General features: G+C 40.4%; 1 protein-coding gene across 1 annotated transcript in view; it reads right to left on the bottom strand.

Moving 5' to 3' along the window:
• The window catches only part of auts2a (activator of transcription and developmental regulator AUTS2 a), a 299,368-nt gene that overhangs the window by 208,824 nt on the left and 64,190 nt on the right, over positions 1–26,354 (bottom strand). Inside the window, 1 exon segment of the mRNA XM_069147040.1 lies at positions 16,383–16,595. Within this exon segment, the coding sequence (XP_069003141.1) occupies positions 16,383–16,595 (213 nt within the window).

Raw genomic sequence — 26,354 nt, 5'->3', positions numbered from 1 at the left:
TCAGAGAAGCAGCAGATGCAGCATAAAGGCATCAAAGCAGCCATCTCCACCCCAGTTCTTAGAGGGTCAAGTCAAAGCGATCGCAGTCAACCAAAGATACTTGAATCAAGGTTAACGTCAGATTGGGGGGAGGGCTATCAAAGTGATCTAAAGCACAGTTAAAACGAATAAAGGTAGATCCTATTAGAACTTTCATATTGATCGCTGTGAACTTCACCTTAAGCACGAAGACAGATCTGTATTTCAAAAATAATGATGGTTTCTCTTGACCCGTCTAAGTGTGAGGGTGATGTGGAATTTTCTTGCATCACATTGTGAAATGAAGCACAAAGTGGTGCTGGAAGTCTAATGGATTCAAACATGAACTGCATGAGCAGGTGAACACTTGTAATGAACATCAGGCGTTACACTGTGGCAGCAGAATATTAATGGCAGTTGAGTTATTAGTGCAAAGGCATTACGATGTTGGCAATCTCCATCTAGAAAATTCAAATTTAACTATTAAGTTAAGTGTTATTAATTTTCTTTTTAGTGGAATCATTGCATTACAATATGATCACACTAGCCTATCATTTCTTATTACTTTGCTGTCAAAGATTGTATCTTTCCATTCCCAATTTTATTTATTTTCAAATAATTTTATATAATGGTCGTAAATGACATCTTAATGCCTTCTCTGATTTTATGTTCCACTGCTTCGCAATCAATTGCATTTTACGAACAAAGAAAATGATTGACTAATTTTGTGATATTGTTTGCATATTGTTAAAGATATGAACTCCATGTACAGTATGTTTTCTCTAAAAACCTTGATAATCATATTTAAGCCAGTCACGAATAAAAAGAAGGCAAGAACCGAGTGAGCAGTAAAGCATCTTATTTCATAAACTGCCTATACTGTAAATCACGATAAAATTTCAAATGTACAAAACTTTCAACCACATAATTCAGAAAAAAATCCATAATATATTTCTCAACATTAAAAACAATTCAAAAATATTTTCAAAGATGTAGAGCATCTGTTCAGACTGTACGTACCTGTTGATATCACACGAATTATCAACACGATGACAATCAAAAGAATTCAGTCTTCTGCTGCAACATTTTTTGCTCATTATATCCAGTTATCTCTGGTGTGACATTCAGACACTTGAGATATCTGCTTCATACAGAAGAGACAGCTTAGGCAACACACACACACACACACACACACACACACACACACACACACACACACACACACACACACACACACGGCTCTTAAGCCTTCTGCACTAACAAGGCTGTGTCCCTCCAGAGTGGCATATTTCTGCTGGAGAAATGACTGTTGTGTGGAGAGCCCTGCAGAGCTCATATGTCCTACTGTTTTAGAAGCTCTACTTATTTTAGCTTCATTATCGCAAACTGGTTCCCCTGCATCACCGAACATCACAGCAAACTGGCTCTGAGATAGACTGTAATAAGAGAGTGAGAGAGACAGATGATGTGTGTGTGTGTGTGTGAGGGTCTGTGTGTCACTGTGTCTACACTGAAGAAGATACACAGAAAAAAATGTATATTGGATTATGAGGTAAAACTCTGGTGTTTATTTGAAAGAAAATTCCACTTTTCTCTGAGTTTTCCAAACTGTTTGGGATGATCGTTGCCCCTTTCTACATTACTGCTACTGGCCAAATAGTGAATAATGTTCACACTGCTTATATCCAGCGGAATTTAAAAAAAATGGCACAGATCAACCCTGTTGAGCTTTACTGCATACAATTAAGAAGATGGAGAGAATTCAGATCACCACAATCTGTGCGTCAGAAGGCAGGAGGGGGGCTCTGCAGGGAAAACTAGCACATCTTTAATGAGATTCCTCCATAAAAGGGATCCAAAGCATTCTGCTTAGCTAGCAGCAGAGGGTGCCAGCACATCACAAAAACTGCCCTGCATGCAACATATTCCACAAACACAGTCTAGTTTACTCATCTAAAAATAGCAGACAAAGGGAGAGAGAGTGGACCTATTGTTGTTGTACTGTTGCAGTATATTTCTTTTACTGCTCAGGATTCAATTATTCCATCTTTCCTGGCAGACAATGAAGGCTGTGTCTGGAATGGGACATGGTCTAGACGTGCCGTGTTTATTCCAGGAAACCATATAACGATGTTTCACGTGGCGAATTCATATAAACCTCAGCTCACTGTCAATGGATTCTCGTTTAGGAGAAACTTTTATGTGATGGTAGTTGAGGTGGCTTCAACAGAGGAAAAAATAAGATTAACGATTCTTCTGGCTTCGGAGTCTGAACGATTTGATTATGTTTGCATGTGAAGTACCGCTGTGCTTTACAGGGGGCAGTTAGATACATTTTGTCACAGCTTTGTTGAAGCAGTGATGTGGGCTGGACTCCGATGTATGATTGTTTTAAGCAAGGTTTAACATTTCTCTTCCGCCCTTCTGCCAGCAGCAGATGAAGCCCATAGTATGGGTAAATCACAGATGGCTGTTTCTCTCTCCCTGCCCTGGGGTACCAGGAAAACCAGGCTGAGACTGCCACCTCCTCAGCCCGCGGTGGCAAAGAGCTGGCACTGTCAAGAGGACACGGAGAAGAAAGAAGAGGATAGAGTCTGGCCATCCCTGCGGGTTCCTCAGAGAAACTGTCTCCATCTGCTCATCTGGGCCATATCTGACAGTAAACAGATTTCACTATTTCCTTTTATATCCTACTGTACATTAATCTGAGCCTGCACCGCAAGTGCAGACTTTTTTTTTTTTTCAGATGGCAGAATATCTTCACATACATTCAGTGAATGAACAAAACGTGACCATGAACTCTTTCAATCCACTGAACATCAAACATGAATTGAGTTTGCCAGTATGAAACCCAAAAGTGTTTTCTTTTTTCTTTTTCTGAAGTACATGCAGTTTTTCTGGCGGTACATTGTAACATTTTCCTGGAGCTCTGCTCATTCGTATTCAGTGGTGTGGAAGGTTAAGGGATCAATACCACTCTTTTTACCCTGGATCCTTGCCAGGTTAAGAGGGGTTCCGAAATAGATCTGGTTCAGACGGAGGTGTTGTGTAAGGAGGGAGCAGTGGTGGGAGGGGGGTTGGGTGGGAGGGGCTGAGCCAAGGTCAAGGGACAATAATTCTTATCCCCTTCACACTGGAAATCTGTGTTCAAGTGTGGGTGTAGTTCACAAAGTTGTTGGCAAATGTGTGATGAGCTGTGAAAAAAAATGGGAAAATCCCAATTTTCTGCAGGATGTTTGCCTTTTGAGTGAATGCAATGAAAAGGAAGGAAGGTGTTCTGATGACCTGGCAGATGTTGAGCTGTCATACCTGGCTTAACTCTCCACATTGTAACAGCTTGTTGAGCCCCACCGTGAAATCAGAGTGGTAGATGGAGAAAAACAATAAGCCCTGGTCCTTCAGTACATCTTTTTAGCAAGCTGCTGTTGGCATGGTGCTATGATCATCACTCAAGAGGGAAGTACAGGACAGCCAGTCAATACGTCAGGATTCAGCTACATTCTTCTGTATATGTTCAGTCCTTAAACACGTGTTTAGCCTATACTGAGCACTATTAAATAAAAGCAAGTTAAAGGTGTGTAACTGAAAAACTGACTCATTGGCAGTGATGTGTCACACCACTGCAGAATATTTTTTTAAGTATAATTTATTTGCAAATGACATAACAAATTTTCTTTGCAAGTTAACGTAGAACTAGAGATTTTTTGCCAAATGCACCATATTGATCCACGAAAGAGGGACCTAATCAGACTCGCTTTGTCACTTTTTATTGAAGTCCTGCACCTAAAATGGTCATATTTGTTGCTTGGGTTGGACTGACACATCTAGTTTGCAGTGAGGAGACGGAGGATGCGAAAATATTCTACCAGTGCAGTTCTCTTGAAATCAATTGTAGCTACAGATGGCTTGATAGCATATTTCCATTTCTGCTGACACAACGCTGGATATTTAACACCATGTTAACAAATTATTCAATTCAATTAGCTATAAACTGTAAAATTCTAGAAATCCATGAATGAATTAATACCATATCCACAACGCGTCAAACAGACACTGGCTGCACTTATTGGACCAATACTAATACCAAGTACAAGATGTGTCCATCTCTAAAACAAGCCCTCTGTTTTCAAATGCAAACTTTATGCAAAAGAGTCCCCTCCCTGTTTGTTATTCAGAGCTATTACTCCACAGTTGATGGTCAATTTAAAGTAGAAGGAGTTAGAAACGAGAAAACCGGGAAGAGATGTTTGCGTTCTCTACCTCTATTTGTCCATTTATAAGATGTGCGTGCGTGCGTGCGTGCGTGCGTGTGTGTGTGTGTGCGTTTCCAAAAGAGTTAACTCTACTCAGGCTACACGATGGAAAGAACTTGAGCGTAAAGCCTGAAAAGGCTTTGTAAAATCCTGACATAAAGATTCTGTCCTAATTTGGACGCTGTGCGGTGATACTGGCGCGTAAATCAAAGCAGCTGTACGACCCACGGATCTGCACATCTTTAGTTTGTTTAAGGGACCAACGGAATAAACCCTTCATTTATTAAAAACCAACAAAGGCTGATATTGTTGTAGTCTGGAGACGTTTCTTAAAGAAATCATTCTTACTGTAGCTCAGTATATCGTCTGCCTGGCGGTTTCTCATCGGTACATGATCTGTTGTCACATGATATGGTAACTAAGGATGACATTAGAGACAATTAGCTGACATGTAGTAATTATAACTTATAACAGTCAAGATGAGTGCCCTTATCAAACGCAGCATGGCAGACATCCTGTCAACCTTGATCTCCGTTGTTACACAGAATTTCATGGTGCAATGTTAAGTTACATCACCAGTGGACTGAGTAATCAAAAATCAGAGACTTCGCTGGGATTAACTAAACTCCAATATGGACAAATTACTAAGAGGATATGGCCTATCATGTTATCAAAAAGAGGGAAATGAGGCAGAGGGGAATGGAGCGAAATTGATTTTCTCTTTACTCCCGTCAGGGAATGTGGATCTGATGAAAAGCAAAACGAGATAAGGACTTTCCAGCAATGACTCAACACATGCAAATATGAGCTTTCAGAAATTCCTCCTCCTCCCTGCAGTCATTGCTCGCCATCGTCATTAAAGCCTTGTTCTCATTTCCTGCGTGATGAAGGACTTCTTATGCCGACTTCAAGTGCTCATCATGAGCTCATATTCCAAGTTTGGGAGTCATAAATAGGACTTGTTACACATTAAAGAGGTTTTGGTTGAAACTAATAAAAAAAAAATGGACAAAACTGCTTTTTACTGCTCTTTTCTATAGAAACAGCGGAATATAGAAGAGAAAATGTGCATTCGATTGTTGAAAGACAATTATTCTGCAGAAAATAAAGAACTTCTTGAACAAAAAGGGAAAGGTTACACAAAGTCACTTTCACGGCTTAGTGCAACCTAATGATATTCGCTCGCACACCTGTAATGTTTTCTCCTTAAAGTTACACATTAGCTTTCTTCAACACGGTACATTCTTTGACCTAAAGAGCAGGAGAGTGAAAGATGCCAAAGTCTCAAGCATCATGTCAAAAACCTAAATATAAACCAGAATTCACATCATTTTGACTGGTAAGTGTGCCTTGAAGTTATGTTTTAAGTTTATTCTTACTTTTTTTTAAATTACACAGCGGTGACATTATCATGTCATCCAACAGAGTTCTTTGGCCGATGCGTCCATGCGCTTGTCTTTGTTTTGAAGGATACATGTAAAGACGATCTGCAATTAACTGCTTGCTGAAACTCAATGATATACCAAGCTTTTCCTAAAAAACAGATACCAGTTTTAATGTCTACCTCTGATAACATGAGGGCTCCTTACAATTCGCTTTTGGTCACCAGCACGTCCAAATCTATCAAGGACCAAATCACCGCAAGACGCTGTATGAAACCTTGACGCCTGTCCTGTTTTTAAGGTTACTGGATAAAAGGATTTTCTATAATTGTCTAACCCAGGTGATTAAGACAACAAGAACTGTGGTTTTGTAGCTGTGAAGGCAAACGAAACCCATTAAGATTAGTTCATTAAAAGACACACGCAGGAGCAGTGCACAAAACTGGGACAGAATACAGGAGACTGAATTTTAAAAAGGTCTCAGCACCAGGGAAGGAAAATAATAGCTCACTAAACTGCTTTTATGTTTGCTTCATACTGTATCTCACCCAAGGAATTCCACTGGTAACATCTGGATATGATACAAGGATAAAGCTATTTTTGAACTCTCTGGCTTTACTTATTCCCGACATTAACTACTGTAGGACGATTAAACTGTGTGCTAGCAATAACACTTTGGAAGCAAATTTAACAGCGACTGAGTGTCGAGCGAGAGGGAGTCTGTTGTCCAAAGCATCAGGAACAAAAGGTTACTTTCATTTCAAATGTTTATTTCACTCAACTCCTTTATTAATCAGAAGTAACTTAAGTTTTGTAAAAATGGTAGAAAACCATGATCCAATTAAAAATCCATTGCTGGAGGAGTGTCCCGACAACGTCTCTTCCCAACTACATCCTCCTGAGAGTACATTTAGGAAAAATGAACAACAAAAAGAGCTCAGTCAGGTAAGTGTCTTGATCTTTTTAACAAATTAAAAAGGACTCGAAGGAGACTCGGTGTGTGAGCCTGAGTCACATCTCAGTCACCCATCAGGCGTAGTTGGGGAGGGGAAAGGTCGACAGGTGGTCATGGGTGAAGCTGGACTGGAACAAAGTGGTTGTGTGGGGCGCATGCTGGGTGAATAGTAGCCTCTACTACATCATTTCAATACACTGGAGATACTTTCACAGTCAGGGTTTCCCCCACATGAGAATATTTCACTCTGAGCTGGTGGTGCTCCCATAAATACTCCACACTCCCAGCCAGCACCTGCTCCCTGACCTTCGCTTTAACAGGGGCAACAAAGTGTAGCAAAGGCAAGACTGGAAGACACATATGTCTGCACTCACCGTCCACACACACACACACACACGCATATGATATACTATAAACAGGTCACATATTTCTGTACTCAATTGCCTTTTCAGCGCGCAGGCTGCACCAAAGAGCAGCAGGAGGAGTAGGTTCAGACAATCATACCCCGTAACAAAGCGTAAAAGTGTGCTGACACCTACGAGGACCCAGTATGTGTGCATGAGTTGGTCTTTACAGTTTGCATTTACAAAAATGTTTACATTATTAACCAATAGGTCATAAAAAAAAGAATAGGAAAAGTTTGTAAAAGGCTACGTTAGCAGCTAGTTCAAAGAATTAAGACAATTATATATGCATATGCATTTACTATGTACATTGCTTTTATCCATAAATTCATAATTTCAGCCAGTCACACACACACACACACACACACACACACACACACACACACACACACACACACACACACACACACACATATAACAGCAACAGGTTGTGGTGGTCCAACTATTGGGAACAACTAGAGGTTCAGGGTCTTGCCCAAAGACATAATTAGCCAGAGATTGAACCACCAACCCTGTGACTGGAGGACAACCTGTTCTATCTGTCGAGCCAGAGCTGCCACTCTGTCTTTACCACAAACTGTGCTTTCAAACATGCACTGAATCCCTGAATGTATCAAAACATCACCTGGAAGAGCCTTATGTGAGAACTCAACCGTCAAAGTCTGTTAGGTCAGACATTAAATGTGTGATGTGATCACATCTCTTTACACCTGCGCAGTTTACAAACATATACTATTAAATCATACCTTCGACTCTACAGACATGTGATTGGCTAAATAGGAAGGAGACATCTGATTGACTATAACTAAAAAAATATATATATTTAGTCTCAAAAACACACACAAATCCAGTGTTTCAAAAGCAGTTTGTAATAGTTTGTTTGTAACAAAATCCAAATATGTGTTTGGTGAAAATTACAAATAGTTTTATTTTTATGTAAATGCAATTTGCTTTAAGGGTTGAATTCAAAGGATCCATTCTTCTTGGAGGATGACCGAATTCAGAAAACATCATCCTTTTACATTTTAATGTACAACTGCAGATGTTGATAATGTCGGAAATTAAGTGTGCGACATGATGACCTGCTAATAAACTAAATGATAATAAAAATAATGGCATCACCACAATAATTAGGATTCATTCTCCAGCATTCATGACTGTCTGCATTAAAATTCATTAAAATTAGGAATCCATCGAGAATACCGGCCGGGACTTTCTGACTGGCTGACCGACGTTGTAATCTCTTGATGCAGCTCTAAGTGAGAGTTCTAGCAGTGCGGATCGAGGTGTTGGATGTGTGCATGCCTCTACCACACAGAATTCTTTACTTCCTTCCCTTTCTCTTTCGTCTCCACCCACACAAGGAGAAAAACACAAGAAAACCATTTCCATGTAGCTGGAGAAACATTTTTAGCGAGGACAATGGGGATCCAAAACTCCGCTAGTAACATATTATTACGGTGTTGTGTTATTTTTGGTGAGAGGTGAAATAGGAAGAAAAAAGTTCAATTGGACTTGAACTGTCTTGGATTTTCATCAGTGAGCCTGTGTGTTATAAGCGGGAGCAGATTGGATTGGACTGAAGTCTGACCGCTGTGCTGGAATCTGTGACAGGGGCTCAACAGCCACGATGAGAGCTTCTTCAAACACCTACAGTTCACTGCCCTGCACTGACTGACAGCTCAGATAGGTCTGGGCTTTAAGTGGTCGACACTTAAAGTGCAGCCACTTAATTTTTTCACGAATTGATTGTGAGTGCTGTCAAGAGTGAGAGCCAGCGGCAGGTTGGATAGTGAGTAGTGAGAGCAGATGTTTGCTGTCCTTTAACAGCAGTTACAGAATTTTTACTCCATCAGTGAAATGAAATGACTCCGTTTAACAGTCATCCAGGCGAGCAGTCCACCCCCATCCTCCTCCTGCCTGTCCTCCCTCAGAGAAAAGTGTCACTTCAAAAGAAAAGGTTTCTCAATGCAGGGCAAACAGGGAGAGACTGAACAAAAACATTTGACTGTTTTCAAAGACATGTTCGCATCGACTTGTCAAATAGCATCAGGGGCTCTTGGAAAAGACAGAGCGATGGGAGAGGGGACAACATAAACAGACAAGTCAACATTAGGAGATGCAGATAGGGCGGGTGAGCGCAAGTCGGAGGAGCAATAAGTTTGAAAGACTGAGTTATGAAGTCTTTCTTAAAGTGTGTGTCATGCATCCACGGTATCGGAGTTACACGCAAAGTGCATCGTGGAGCTGTGCAGCGATGGAAGGCTTCGCAACGCCTGCATGTTGCCATAGTAACGTTTTGTCACATACTTGTTTCATTGACATTAATACACCACACAGTACTGTAAAAACACACACACACAGCATTGTCGAGCCCCCAGCAATTTACTGATTGCTGTCATGTGTGTCACAAAGACACAAGCCGTCACGATGGGATTTGATTTGATCCACTGCTATAAACCGACACTGTGACAGTGACAATTATCATCCCCACAACCGAGGCCCCCACCAGAATGGATTTAGCATCTTATCTGACAATCAGGACATTGCTTTTCTTTAAATCTCTTATTGGCTTATCGGATAAGCTTATTAAGGGTGACCCGCAAAGCTGAAAGAGCTGAACATTATATTACATTTTCACTGCAGATTGAAACGCATGCAAGCTTGCCCCCATCTTACACAAACAGGGCTTCAGTCCAAATATTTGCACACACACGGGCACACACACGCACAGGCACACGCACACACACACACACACACACACACACACACACACACACACACACACACACACACACACACACACACACACACAGACACACACACACACACACACACCTAACTAGCCCAGGAGATCTGCCATCAGTGCTTTTAGCTTGATCTCATTACATGTGGCCACCAGCAGGTTGACATAAGGGTTGAGTCGAGGTAAGAGACTGATGCTGAATGATAATACAGCCTCTGGCAGGCCTAAGGCAGGGCTTTTCCATCAGGGCAGCCCAAGTGAAGATCTACCCAGCGAGTTGATTGAGGAAACCAAAGGCCAGAGACCATAGCCCTCTGGTTGACTGACTGGCCTGGTTAGAGCTTCTCAAGGAAGTGTCTTCAAACCCCCGGGCTGGACACCATTCAGTTGTATCCGCAGCAATTACTCCTCAGTGCTGGGACAAAGCCAGACGAGCACAGCTCTTTTTTCCACACATTTTAGGAGGAGCAGACAAATGGAGACAGCTATGAAGTGGTCGCAGGCTTTTACTTAATTTTAATAATAAAATAACTGGATAACCTGAAAAAAAAAATAGTGTCACGTCAATCTTACAGCATTCAGCAGATATTCAAGGCCATTACTGACATTGTCACCATACTGTGTGTCACAGGGGCTTTGTGTCTTTTTGAAGCAAAACTGTTGAAACGACAACCAACGCTCAACTTGAGACTCCAAGATACTATTATGTAAAAGTTATACCTCTCAGATACCGAAAACTACTTAAAAAAAAAAAAAAAAAAAGGCTCATCAAAGTCCTTCTCAGCTCAGTGAAGCTCTAATGCCAGGGTGGTCAGCTCAATCACAGCGAGGGCCTGTTATCCCCATTACACTATACACTGCTTTATGAGCCAATATAACTCCACAAGCAGCTAACAGTGCCTGACGCCAGGCTCCCACTTAGTCCATGGTTCATTTAAAGTGCTGGAGAGGTTTAAAAAGGATATCAGGGCGGGGAAGTACCAATACTAAGATTGAAATAATTCTACATTTCTAGTTGTTGTATTGCCAAGGAAACTTGTGAAAGCGTTTTCAAAAATGTACATTACAAAAACTATGCGGGGCATCTCTTGTTTCCTTAAAGCAATCTAGATGAAGAATTTGTCTTCATTGGGTCACTTTATACAGAAGGTAATATTGTAAGCTAACAGTTAGGGTTAGCTATGTAGAGTATGTTAAGCAGAATTGATGTATTCGAGGTGTATTCACATTTTTATATAATGGATGTCCTTCCTGATACAAACATGGCAGAATGTGGATATAAATATATGGATCCATACATATGGATATAAATTGAGATTACAGTCTTAATATGATTCAAATTGCATAGGTGTCCCCATTTTTATTTATTTTGCATTTTATTACTTCAAAACAACTGGATTAAACTATTAAAGTTTTTAAAAACTTTTTTCAGTCACATAACATACAGCTAAACTGCTTGATTCTACGTATAAACACACAAATACTGTTTTTTCAGCTGTGATACAATATTTAGAGAAATTACTATTCCTTCAAGAGTGACTCAAGTCCAGCATAAATCACTGCTCCTAAATTTCTGACAACAAACTGGCAGACAGCCGGATGGACCAGCAGACAGACACCCAGGTGGTTGGACTGAGATGTGGGGGATGAGGAGGGGGAAATCCGACCTGAGTCCTCCTTGCCCCCCCGTCACCCTCACATGTCGTCTCCGGACTCCACCGGCACCAGAGAGCAGATGGGCCTCACAGCACGCCCCTCTGTTCACCAGAGCTACTGTACAAAGCAGCACACACCACAGGCTGCCACTCCAACATCAGTGGGCAGAACAAAGCACCCCCGCCCACTACAACACAAATCAGTGCCGGACAACTTGTACTCCACATTATTGCCACAGACAACAGCAAACATGTCCACTTCCATAAATACATCTAAGAATCCAGATCTTATTAAATATGTGGTCTTGTTCTTAAAGTGCTCAAAGGAACAGCCAGTCCCTTCTGAACTGCTCAGAAACAACATTTCTTCACATTTGGTCAGAATCTGCTCTGAGGCATCAGCTGGGAAATTTAAATAAACAAACAGATGTCAAGCACTTTTCCCTCTGGGTTTGTTTTTATGCTGTGACATGGGTGTACATCTTTATTAAGAAGTTTAAAACCACAGACGTTTACTAACAAACTGCTATAATCTCACATGAGACCTCACTATAATATCCGCTGACATTTTCTGTATTCTCTGATATTCCCTGTTTGCAAAACACTTTTCTCCACTGTACAACATTCACGGCAAGTCGGGGTAAAAGTCAGTTGTGAATTTGCATAACAACAATAAAAACAACCCAGTGCACACAAGCAGGGTCGCCATGCAACCACATTTGGTATCACATAAAAAGGTATGCAGGCTAGCTCACACACATGTCCAGTATATCAGCTCTTACCAGTTTTCTTTCATTTTTGCAGCTCATTAGAGAAAGAGAGGAAATGTGGAGAGAGAGCAGGAGAAGGAAATGCAGTAAAACCTATGTTGGTGAATTTTTTGTTGGCATGTAGACACACAAAAACAAGAACACACGACCTTAAGCTGACTGACCACACACAACAATAGTTGGTTCAATACTCCTTGACCTTAAAGGTCTCTGACTACTTTTGTTTTTGGTACAGTTACAGCCTCCATGCCCATTCTTAAAATCCAGATCAGTAACACGATATGGCAGAAGTGACAAACAACAGCATACCGGTGGAAAAAAAAAAAAGTTCCCGCCATTATGATAAAAGAAGAGAAGAGTCAGAGAGGGATATAATTTGTGGCTTGGTACTGCAGTCCCATCTATCTCCACTGAAGCTTCCTCTATCTCGGCTCTTTTTTCACTGTGAGGCGATATGTCAGAGGCACTTATAAACATTTCTCTATTTTCCCCCCTGGAGCTTACAATATCTCATAGTTCAGTACATTGGGTCAGTGCCAGAGATCGAAAACATTTGCTGCAATCTGCGAGCTTGGCTGGAAGGGGAACAAAAATAAAGGGAAGAAAAAAAAAACACCTCTTGCTTTATTCAATCCTGAATTGTCTGTCTCTCTTTCTCTCTCCCTCCTTCATTCTGCTTAAAGTCAGAGCGAACAAAAAGTGCTGATAACAGGCGCTTTCTCACCTGACTAGCAATTCTAAATGGAAACTTAAATCTGGAGACAGACCTTTGACATTTAAAGTGTAACCTTGTGTGAGGACAATGACTTAACATTTATTTTTAGTGGAGCCAAAGAACAGATAATAGTTGTGCTTGGTAACTCTGCAGCTTGTTGCAATCATGACCGAGCCTCCTCGGTTGTGTGTGGAGAGTCATGTGTTTGTGTGTCAGCCCATATGTGGGTGAGTAGGTGAGGGAGGCGAGAAACACAGTGGGTGAGAATGTGGTAGATGTGTTTGTGTGTGTGAGCCTACATGTGTGTGAATGTATCTGCGAGCATCAGGCTCAGGGGATCAGGGATGGACTCATTCTTCCAATAACCCGAACAACAATCACGACTGAGACGCAAGCGGAGCCACAGTGTCCTACATGTTCACGCACGCACGCACGCACACACACACACACACACACACACACACACACACACACACACACACACACACACACACACACACGACACGCTTCAATACAACAGCGCAGATGAACATCTTTTTTTTTTTTTTTTTAAATACACAGAGTACACTTGGTGGAAGAGTTCACTGAGGACACATGGCTCCATGTGGTCCTCTCTGTACTGCTTGCACAGCCATCGCTGCAGTAGAAGACAACCGTGGAAATGGCAGGTAGCACCATCTGTCCATTAGCCAGTACAGGGAACAGACCTGACACACAGGAAGTAGTGGTGACCTTCACCACAGAAGTCTGCTGCAAAGCCTACAGACGAACGGCTACAGTGCTGGATGCTGCATCAAACGACCACTTCTTAAAAATGAAAACTGGCATGACATCTTTTCTGTAGCACAGGACAAACTCAACAAGCCATAACTGCTAAACTGCCTGGTACAAAAAGCACAAATATTTGTAGGGATATGAATCTGCCTTGCGGTGTGTCGTAGATAATCAAAGTGTCTTGTGTTTGAAAGGTTTTCTTAATCTGAGGACTTTAAGAGTATGAACCTAAAGTTCTAGCAGATTTTAATCGAAATTCCCAGAAAAAGCAAAAGAGGATATGGCCAATGCGTAGAAATGATGGTAATTAATAATTACAATTAACTACAACAAAGTCATCTGGTTGAATTAAATGTGTAGGTTTTACAAATCAGTGACCAACAGGTCAAATGTGAAACCAACATTGAGAGTTATCAGCACTTGTACTACTGTGAAGTCAGCAGTGTAGTGTATATTTAAGCAAATAGTGGATCTATGTCTTTGTTTTTCCTTGGGCCTGCTTGTCCTGCAGAGACCCACACAAACATGTCCTTGAATATGCAGCTCAAGACTGACCCTTTTCTAGATAAATGGCAGAGCATAACCCCAGAGTCTCTGCTTGTGTGTGAGCGTGTGTGTGTGTGTGTGTGTGTGTATAAACAGAAAGTAGTGCTGTAAAAGATATCTCGCTGGCGGAGAATGAAGGTACCATAAATATTCATTAGTGACCTTGTCACCTTGCTGCATACAAAAATATGTTGAGACACATTGATGTACGCTCACATAACGTAGAAGCTATATTTCACACTAGTAGAGCATGTTGACTCATCATACACATTCCACCAGTAAACATAAAACATTAAAGCACTCACCATGGGAGTGCTTTAATGCATGTGGTGGCGTTTTTTTTTGTAAAGTTACAATGAAATTGTAATGAAATACAGAAATGCGTTCCAGATTATTGTCACTTTTACACAGAAGAACTCTGCTTGTTTGTAATCATAACAAAACATCCTCCACATGGAGTGAGATTATGTACTAAAACCTTGTGAGGATATTTAAAACATGTTTCACTGACACACACAGTGGCTAACATCAAACAAACACTATAGCTGTAAACACCAATAATATGTAAACGTGAAGCTACATTGGGGGGATCCGGTAGCTGTGACATCCGGAAGAAAACTCTTTTCCAAATATTGTTGAGCATCGTGGAAAAGTAAAAGGATCCAACTTCGTGTCTGATATTTACCTGACAACGCTCTCTGCTCATAGCATCCATGCACTGAATTCACAGGATGCCAAAAAAAGCTGAATCCATATATATCACAGCTCTGAACACAAATGCAATATAACATTTACAGCCATGGATCAATTTGTTGCTACGTTTAACAGCTCATTGAAATAGTACTTAGTAGATCACTCAGAATTAAATAATTACAGAGCAATTTCTCAACTACCTTTTGAGGTAGTTGAGAAATTGAGAAAAGCAGCTGTCTCATGTATTCCTGGTTGCCTTTGGTATGTCACAGAGTAAAGAAACGAGTGTGAAAAGAGATTAATTATTGCTTCTTCTACAAAGATTATTCTAAAAGGGCCTTGACAGATTTGTTGGTACCCGTAAAAAAGATTATAGATAATTGGATCATATATTCAAACCAACAGATTTTGTTAATTAGTATTACATGTCTTCAACCTTGTAATCAGTCATTCAGACGATTTAAATAGAGAAAAGTAGTCATTCTGCTGTTACGTCTCATCATGTGCACCACACTAAACATCAACCAGAGAAAGCAGTGAGTTGTTTGAGATGATCAGAAAACAAATTATAGACAAACATGTGGTCTATAACATGAAGGCATAAAGACTATAGGACGTTCTCAAAGCAGGTTGATGTTCCTGTGGTGCACAGATGGTGCATACCACCATGACATGCAGGAAGCAGGGGAAAGTTATAACATGTGTGAGTAAGTATTCAAAGTTACGTCACTTTATTAAAAACAGCAGCTGAGCTACACATGTTTTTGGGACTACTGGTCCAGGCACATCTGCGATTTCTCCATACAGAAGGCACACAACCAATTCTCTATCAAACTTAAGAAATCGTTAGTGGAGACCTTTTCAATGCTTCAGAAAGCCTGCAGCGGTGTTCTGAGTGGCGTTTGTGTTTATGTGTTAATGACCCACAACACTGCTAAAAATCACCCCAGAATGGCAAAAAAACCATTGAAAAAACTTCTATGAACCCTGATCTGTATCCTATCAAACATTTATTGAAAATATGCAGTCTGGAGAAGGCACTCTTCAAACCTGAGCCAGCTGGAGCAGTTTGTTAAGGAAGAGTCAGCCAAACTCTCAGCTGACAGGTGCAGAAGTCTCTTTAAGAACAACAGAAATGCTTGTTTGCAGTGAGTGCCTCTAAAGGTTTTGCAGCAAAATATTAGGTTAAGGATCATATCAGTTTTGTCCATGACATTTTCATTTGTTTTAGCACTTAAAAAACTCTTTTGAATCAAAAATCAAAATCCAATTTGTAATAAGTATGGAATAAACAAGATAGGATGCTGTTTGGTTTGGTCAGTTTCAAGTTGTTTCAGAGAAAAAATTGGTTTCGTTCTTTTTTCGTGTGAGGGTGCCAACCAATTAATCCATAACTGTACAATTAAATCCACACATGATGTGATCACAGCCCCAATACTGTGCCACAGAAAAGAAAATGTCTTCGACTCACCGTTGCGTGTTTCTTGTTCAGGTGTTTCTTCTTCCTCTTGCCTTGTGTGTGTGCTAGGCGTGGGTTGTTCTCCTGGTCTGACGACTGGTGGTGGTGGTAATTGTTCTTGCAGGGCTCCAGGCGCAGTCCATTGGGGACTCTGGAAGGCTTTTTCTTGTGCAGGGGCCCTGCCTGGTTGTCTCTGCTCTCCTGGGGCTTCAGTGTCATGTTCTTCTACAGGAAAAACAGCACAAGAGAGAGCTTACATTAGAACCAAAACAAGCATTTTATAGCCATGCCGGTAAGGCGTTTTACAGCATGGATCAGCCATACGACTGACCTTCAAGGACCTGCAGTTATATGGTTCATCAACAGTCAAATCAATGTTTCATTAAATTTCTATATCTGAGAAAACCTGCCAATTAGCGCACTTGAGCTCTTGGAAAAAAAAAAGATGAATACCTACTCATAAAACCCCATTTTGACAGATAGCAAATCTCTACTCCGCAATAAGCAGTGCACTGAATTTGCTCTAAATTGAGGGGCAATCGTGCAGAAAGGCTTTGGAGACAGTTTGGCATCACAAGATTTTCTTTCACAAAGGACAGCAGAACAAAAGTCCCTCCAAATCTTTGGTCATATTTTGGTTGGATTTATTTTTTTGCCAATTTCCTTTAACTTACATCTACACAGTCATGAGGCCAGCAAGAATAATAGAGCGAGTAAACTGGGATGCCCTCTGGATTTAAACCAGTGACTGTGCAAAATGTGTCACGCATCATTTGGCAAACAGGATGCTAAAAACAACAGCAGTTTTCAGTTATTTGTTTAATCACAAACAATATTTTGACATAGCCACACTAGTTTCATGGCATTATCGATGGAGAGGACAGTGTGTCCTCCACTTAGTCCAAACAAACACATCTTAAATCTGGGGTCTCCAACCTTTTTTCCTCTGAGAGCTACTTTGAAAAAATGAAAGTGTCCATCTGTACCATTTATTCACATAGCTGAGCTCCTGTCTTAAATGCTTGTATTATTGACAGTGGACAGTTTTAGAACGTAAGGCACATCACCTTCTTCAACTCCCAATCAGCTAGTGGCAAAGTCAGCTGGTCACAGTTACAAAGTGTCCACTGTTCAAAACGGCAGAGTTTTGGAAGAAAGAAAGAGAGGAAATCCTCATTAATGTATTGAAAAACAACTCATTAAGTAACTATCACCATCCTCATTCATATTTTAAGAAACTACAAATTAGACTTGGCAACAAAGTGCCCTCTGTTGGAATTCAATTAAATAGTGATACAGAGCCATCGCCTCACGATTCATCACTGTTATGCTGCTTTTTATTAAATTTTAGGGGTCATTTTTCCTTTGAGGACGTTGCAGGCCAGATTGAGATGTTCCAACTCTCAGGCCACATATTTGCCCGTGTGTGCTCTGGACTCTAACTTGTCCATACACCATTTGTTATTGCAGGACTTTGATGGGACAGTGAGGCAAAGGATTCCTAAAAGGAATACCGTTACAAAATCCCTGAGATCATCTGTCATTATTGCTGCTGTCCTTCATCTGTACCTAAAATATACCATGCTTCCTGTTTTTTTTTACCTGTAGACATTCTGGGCTTTGTTTGAAATCCATTGTACTACAACAATGATAAATGGAGAGATACATTATGGTTTTGCAGGATTATATCACACTGTCAGACTGTAAACAACCATTCAATCTTGATCAGAAGTATAAGAGATGAAAATAAAGATGAGTAGGAAATTATGCTGAGCTTGTGTTTACCTGTAAGGCAGATATCTGAGCAGGAAACAGATCTGTTATGGAACAAATCAGCTTTGTTATTTGAGTGACCTGTTTTGCTCCATTTTGCACCAAAGACACATTAGTGTAACTAGTCAGGGAGGAAGATTTAAGCTGGGGGAGGAGCCGTCCGTATGGAACTGTGATGCTACCACAGCTGCACCAATAACATGTCAATACCCTGCAACAATAACAGGCAGTTCATAGTTTGTATTTACACCACTGATGAAGGGGTACATGAGTCAGGAGATATGATATGTATAATGTATCGTGTTTTTATTCATTATAAAGTGTGTATGAGGTTTAATACACTTAATTAAGGTTAAACTGGATTATGAAGCTACACCAGTAGTGAAAAGTAACCAGGAGCATTTAATCAATATGTAATATACAATACAATGCATTCATAATAATATGTAAACGATTATTACACTTGATCATTCAACCAGTTGAGTACTTTGTGATACAACAAATATTTAGCTCCTAATACTCCTGTACTTTCACCCAAGATTTTAAACATTGCACTAGTATTGCATTATTAATAGTATTGCAAATCAGGGTGTTGGTATTTCTACAGTAGTAAAAGACCTGAATACATCCTCTGCCACTGACCTCTCACAATCACCTCAAGCATATTGGGCATTTGTCTCTACTCTGTTTCAGTCCAGTTTAATAAAAAAAAAAAATAATAAAAAAAAAATAATCCAAGTCCAACAACATCTTTAGCGATGGTTTATATTTGCTAAGCAGCACTCAAACTGCTGGACTCTGCACCAGCCCACCAAACCCTGCCTCAGTCCAGGATTTATTCCACAGCCCACAGAGACCACAGGGAGCTTCGGAGGTGGTGTATGAGGAATAAAACCGAGGCAGATTTTCCACAAAACACTGATGAGGAAAAAAACTCACCACATTTCAAGCAGCAACAGTTGCTCATTGATGGACCACCTCGAAGCAACGTTAGTGTGCCTGCAGAGAGTTCCTTTACCGGTGTTACGGATATGCACACTGCTGTCAGAAAGATGAGTTTGATGGGTGTGCTACTGGCAGTGACTCACTAAACCATTTCTAAAGGCCTTGATTCACTCGTAGAAAAACAAGTGCATGCATCACCTAATCTTGTTTGCCTTTTCCGCCCACACTCATCCAAGGCAAATAATGCAACATGACATGCATTGTCAGCGCACAGAATAAGTGACAAAGTTATGATGGGGCTGAGAGAGCTTCCATTGTGCCAATCCTCTGCATGCTTCTAAGCCTCCAAACCAGCTGATTGCCTGGAATAAATTATGCACAATATGTCTTGCTTGCTCACTGAACAATAGCAAGACAAATTCCTTATTTCAGCGCCTTATGACACTGAAAGGGAAAGTAATTGCTCAGTATGGCTCACTCTGCACTAGCTTTCATTGCTGTGATTGTCAGAGTACAAAGTAATTAAAATGTGGTATTTAGTCACAATGAATGTCTGCAGGTATCCGTCCAACAGTTTACAATGTGTGGAACAGAAATACATTTCAATTAACTCTCTAGTGACATGTCTGTTTTTCAACAAATATAAAACTTTTCTACTTCTAGAAATCATGCAGTTGTTTAAATCTCAGTTTAAGATACAAGCAGGATTTTGTGGAATTTGGTTGGGAGTCATTTACAGTCCAGTATGCAGCTCACACAGGTGTGATGTGAAAACTTGAACTTTGGTACACATTCACAAACTTTTTTTTTCCCAGTAAGTAGGACACATCGTATTCCCAGGGGTGAACTTTTGAAATGTATCTAGATCATACTTTAATACCGTGATGTGTACCATCCTGTATGTGTGCATCATGTTTAACATGTTGATGCATAGCGTTAGCATTTTGGTTGGTTTAACTCAGCTACAAAAATGTCACTAAAACGTCACACCCCAGCCCAGGTGAGATATTGCTCACACCTTGAAGAGGCTGCAGACAGTCAGCATTTCAGCCACCAGAGTGACCAGCCGGCGAGAGGCTGAACACAGTCTGATCAACTTGTCTTATGGAGGACATGTAATTAGTTTACAAAAACGGTGCTCCCAACAGAGAGGAAAGGATGCGAGGACACTCAAACACACCAGAAGCCTAATGAATCTGACTTCCCATGACACTGCTGCTTCAACACTGAGCTCAAAATACAACAGCAAGCACGCACACAAAATACACATCTCCAATCTCTACATAACAACTAAATAAACAATAACTGGAGATCTAATGAATGCTAATGAAGACTGATAAGTACAATCTCTCCTCACGGGGTACTCCAGGACACCAGTGCATATTAACTCCAGTTACCTAGTTAAGTTGAGCAGTGAATTGTCTCTCGTTTCTTCCGGGAGTCCTTGACCTGATTATCACATTTCCAGTGGGTGTGAAATAGCATTAGGCAAGCTCTAAGTGTTGGGTGTAACAAATTGCCGGATAACTCACGGCCGCTGTTTGCGGTGATGTAACCAATTACAGGTGTGATTAGAGCAGTTGATCTACTTCATGCGTAATTTAATGGTTCAAACGCAGGTAAGAAGGATACTGTAGTAACACACTCACCAACTCATAACAATCTTGCAAAATGCAGACTAATTGCAGAGGCATTATGAGGATTTAAGATTAAAGTACGGTTACATTACATTTCATTAATGCATGTTTGTTAGGTTTTATATTATGACTTAGCAGTGACACTTAATGTTAAACCTGTTATAGTTTTCTCTCCTTGTAGAGGTTGTTGCTCCAATTTACAAAGAAGCCAGCAAAGAAAGTACATCAATATAGATGGTGATAAGATTTACACACCCTATTCAAATTTGACTGTATGGTTTTGCTTATATTTATATATTCTCTCTACATGATTTAGTATGACAGCCCAAACCCAAATGGGAAAAACACAAAAAGCAAAAGCACAACTTGGTTTCCCAGTAATGTACACAAAACTGGGCTTGTGTTACGAGGATTAATCCAATTCTTGTGTTATAAAGGAACAACAACAACAACAACAACAACAACAACAACAACAACAAAAAAAATCACTATTAGATTTGTGTTCCAGATGGCTTGATATGGTATATTTTTAGATTAAAGACAGCTGGCATAACATTCAAAGCTAAAGTCAGACATTGAAAAGAACTGTTTGACCAGACTTTGCATAAAATTGTTGTAAAAACTGGCTTAATGTTTCTCATGTTGTTTTTAAATTTTAAACCCCAAATTATTGCCAATAAATAACATCACAGTAATTGTTATCTTTTCAAACCAAAAAACTTTTCTTTGACTTGAAGATGAAACTACAGCCAGCGTAAATGACTAAACATACTGCCAAATGTGTCTGTGGCCAACACAACAAAAAACATGTTCTCTAGTGCAGAACACTGAACACAGAAGCACTCGGACAATCATAGGGATATCCATGGACACTGGAGTCTTTTCACTGAGTCTTTAGTTTACTCATCTTGAATAACTGTTTCTTGTTCAAGCAGGGAAATAATAAGCTGCTTAAGCAGAACAACTGTAACACAAGAATGAGAGAAGATTTGCGAGAGACAGAAGAATTGCAGGGAAAGAGCAAATTACTACAAAAAAAAACCCAAAAGAAATCCAGCAAGTTGACAAAATAAATGGAAAATTAAAGGGAAGAAATCAGGATTTCACACAAAAAACATGTTATTAACTTTTGGTTAGGTGAACGTAGCAGTCTTGTTAACTCAAATCAACCATATTTGGGCTGCTTTAGAGGTGGTGAATAAAACTGTGTGGTACATAAATTAATGGAAAAATACACAATTCAAAAATCTACTGAGAGTTAACAAAACACTCCAACTGCATTTACATCCGAATTTTCTAAGAAGGTGGGCAAGCCTTTGAGGAAATGCTTCAGGCAGAATTCCTATGCTTTCAAATTTGAATGAATTAATTCCAGCTTTGCAGCAGTTTTAAATGCGGAAATGTTAAAGTGTGAGTTTAAGAAGGTTAACTGTATTTATGCTAAGGTGCATGTCTTAGGGCTGCTGTTGGAGCCAGCTGGCACAATATTCTAAACACAGTGCTTCATTGTAAGTTGGTCTACTTCATATTTTGAGATTTAATACTAAACCAATTGAGGAAGAAGCTTCACCTTTTCTATACAAATATGACCAGCACTCACATCACCACATAACTGTGACGATCCAGCAGTGAGGACACTGAAAAAAGGACAAAATTTCCACTTTCATTTTCCCTCATGTATTGTTGTTGAAACCATTATTTTCCAATGTACAATTATAATATATAATTGGTTACAAAAACCAGTTCTGAACAGGCTGTGATCCTTTTATCCTACGAACAAAAGCTTACTGTGAACTCAGTTGTTTTGCTGTGCTTTGCTGGTGGGTCAGTCCACCACATTTGTCAGGATTTATGTGTCAATACTTGAATGACATTTGGTGAACACAATTACGGTCTGCATGAGATTAATCGACTGACATTTAGTAAAAATTTTCATAGTGGATTAATCACAAGACCTTTTCAAGAACATAAAAATACTCTCGCTAGGTTCTAAAATGTTAATATTGTCTGTTTGAATACTATTAAGTACACAAACAGACTAAACTAAGATGGTGAGCATGATAAGCCTTATTCCTGCCGAATGTCAGCATGTTGGCGTGAACGTGATGATACATTGACATTTCCATTCAACACAAACAACTGCTGTGACTAAGTACAGCCAATGCAGAACAGCAGCAGGGACAGTGCAACACCTTGGTGTATGACACACTTACTGGTGACTTATCTTATGAGTCAGCTTTCAGTATTATTTTTTGCACAAGCGCATTGATTTCTTGTTGAAGGTGTTTTTTCATGGCTGAAAACACCAGGCGCTCTTCTGGAAACGCCGGGCTGGGAGCGCTTGTGAGCACTTTGGAGGCGCAGGGTTTTTCAGCTGAGACGCTTTGGTTGGTATATTATCAGTATATGCAGCAGTAATGGTCAGTATATTTGTTAAAAGTACCTAATTGTATAGATATTTTGTGTTGTGTTTTCAACAAATACTGGGTGTAAAAATGTCAGTACTTGCTTTTGCCTTTGGGAGAGACATCGGAGAGATTTTGTGTGCGAGGAAACATCTCGACGAGTTCCCGCATTTGGTTATAGAGCTGAAGTTGGACAGAACCCAGTTGAAGAAGTACTTTCATATGAACGGGACACAGTTTGAGGTGTTGCTTTTTGTTTTTTTTCCAAGGAGAGCTACAAATTACCTGGAGGCCATCAGCTCAGAGGAACGTCACTCCATTTGTCTTGGGGTGTATGCAGGGTGATGTTAGGGTTTTGTGGCATTTGTCTAGCCTCTGTTTTCCTGTGATTGGACGGGCTGGGTAAAAAGCGACAGTGACAAGAGGAGAGGAACTTCAATGTCGTGTGGAGAGGCAAGTAACCGGCTGTAGTTGGACTGTGTTGGACCCTTTGTGATCAGGATTGTCCAGCCCTGTGTTAGCCAGTCTGGATGAGTGCCTATTGTTAGCAGCTCACTCATTTGTGCTGCCAGGGAATAATGAAGCACTATTACCTTCTTCATCCAGAAGGAGCGGTGGGTACAGTCTGCATGCTTGCATCGTAGATATTATACCCAAGTATCTGTAGGATTACTATTGCAGTGGCATATACAAGTTCAATGGCTTCCGTGATGATGGTAGTAGGGCTAGCAAGTAGAATCAGCTCAGTGGATGCAGCTGTCATGACTGGTGGTGGGGTTTTTAACACTGCTCTCCTGTATCGCTGTCAGCTCTTCACACTCTGATGGAGCCTTTTAATTGCCAGCTGTGACAGTAGCTTCCATCTATTGGAGCACTGGACTACCAGCTGCTTCTTGGTCAATGCGGATGTTGGGTTTCTCCTTATTCTTAATTTCCACATATGAGGGGTGATCAAAAAAGCTCTGAGACTTCCTATGTTGCAGGCAAATGGTGCACAGTAATGTGAAGTGTCACTTTTAGAAGTAATTAATCCAAGTTTTGTCCATTGATCAATATCAACACCTGAGCTACAGACATTTTTGTGACCACCGCTGGGGTGCATCTGTAATTTTGTCTCAAACTAGGGAAATTATCAACCGAGACCCTTCAAATGCTTTAGATGGAGTACAGTGAAGTAATGAGCCCGAAGAGGTGTTTTGAGTGACATTCGCCTTTCCAAGAGGCAAAACATCACTTATAAAGACCGAAAAAAGTGCACCGGGCCAGGATCGAAGCCAGGTGGGCTTTCTTTGACGTTTGAGGGGTTGTGCACTGTTGAACATCAACTGCGTTCACAGATGAACTTAATGTTAGCAGTCTGACTCAGCCAGGGTCAGACTGTCAACACCAGGTTCAACTGGGATGTTCTCGGGGAGAGACAACATTCGGTGCAAACGATCTGAACTGTGGTGCGATGAAACACGACGTGACAAATGTGCTTCTCTCATCAAGTTTCAGGTGCATGGAGAAAATTGCAGAAGCACTCAGACCAGAGGCCGCAAAAACATGTGTAACTCAGGTGCTGATGTTGATCAAGCAACAAACTCTGGAATACTTACTCAGAGGTTATAGTCTGCCCCTGCTCCATTGCCATTCATGGCGCTGTGGCAGTCTCAGAACCTTTAAATTGCCTCATATTAGATTAGATTATATTTTATTAATCCCAGTGGAGACATTTAGTTGTCACAGCAGCATGTACACAGTATGAACAAATTTATAAATACGTATGAAATAAACGAAATAAGATAGATACAAAAAGTAAATCATTATTTTAGAAAAAAAATTAGCAATAAAAGAATAAATACGCACACAGAGACTATATACACAAAAACAATAAAAATAAAATAAAGATAAATAAATACAGCTTGGACTATGAATGGAAAGTGACAGGTGCCTTTATGTTGCATGGCACCTCTTTCCGTGTACCTGCTGTAATAGTAGAACTCCACTGATTCAGTATTTTCAGTATTTTTCCATGTACGTCTTGTTTAAGACCATGTGCTGGTCCCCCCAACATCTGGTGTGGACTTTGTTAATCCAGAAACGTCAGAGCTGGTATGGCTTTAGTTATGTTTCTTTTGCTCATGTACCAATTGAAAATGTGTCTCCAGGAAAACCAAAGCAAAATGTCAGAACTGGAACCTCTCCATGCTATTTCCTCCAAGTCCAAAAGTCTGCCTACCTTCTGTAGAGCTTCAAAACAAATGCAGGTACTCACAAAATAACCACAGCTGCTTCGTGTTTTCAGGCACACATGACTGTAAATTCTACACAGAAGAAGGGGAAAATGGTTTTGAGTTGTCTGAGGCTAGTCGAAATTTTAGGTGTACGCTACATTATTCCCCTAACGAACATAACTATCTACACAATTGTTTGTTTACTTGTAGTGTTTTCCTCTTTCTCATGATAGCACTCACAACAACAGCAGGATCTTAAAAAAAATTCATCCACTTGAAAAATGCTCCAATGCACTTTTCTCACAAATACGAGACACTCAGCCCACCTGGCACTAATCTCTTTACAGCAAAGGTTTGTCTTTGCATTTGAGTCAGAAGGGTGTGTGAAAAAGACGAGGGGATATCCTGTGTATGAAGATCTGATTTCCTGGTTGTGTGTGGCTGGTAAACAAATTCAGATACAGACCGGACCGAGGGGAGCCGGAGCAATGGGAGATCTCAGCGACTTGTTTCAATCCGTATCTTTCAGTCTTATCACGCATTCCGAGAGAAGCGCAACTGATTTGTCCAAATAAGACAAAGCGGCGTGGGCCACACATATCGCATCAAAGATAGCAATCAAATGGCTGCACTGTGGCCGCAACGTGCAGTCTCGACAAATAAGAAACATCTAGAGTGACGATGTAACATTAGGTCTGTCGAAATGATGAGAATATTGTTATTTCTATAATGTTATGTTACTATTAATGTTATAATAGTGTTTATATTGGCAACAAGAAATCTCACTGAGCACCAAAGTCAACAGATCTGTATCCATGTGCGTTTGTATTCATGACACAACATATGTCTGAGTGCTTGTGTGCATTACGTGTGTTTCCAGTATGTGTTTTAAGAGGCTCGCTGCAGCGACGCCAGCTGAGCACAGGACTTAATGAAAAACAAACATATTCAGTATGAGACATAAGAACCCACAACATTTAGCCTGATTAAATAAACATGAGGAGCAGA

This window comes from Embiotoca jacksoni, unplaced genomic scaffold (assembly GCF_022577435.1).
Source record: "Embiotoca jacksoni isolate LCO1_2020_lvr unplaced genomic scaffold, fEmbJac1.0.p SCAF_13, whole genome shotgun sequence".
Classification (NCBI taxonomy): domain Eukaryota; kingdom Metazoa; phylum Chordata; class Actinopteri; family Embiotocidae; genus Embiotoca; species Embiotoca jacksoni.
This window is presented reverse-complemented; position numbering and strand designations above follow the sequence as displayed.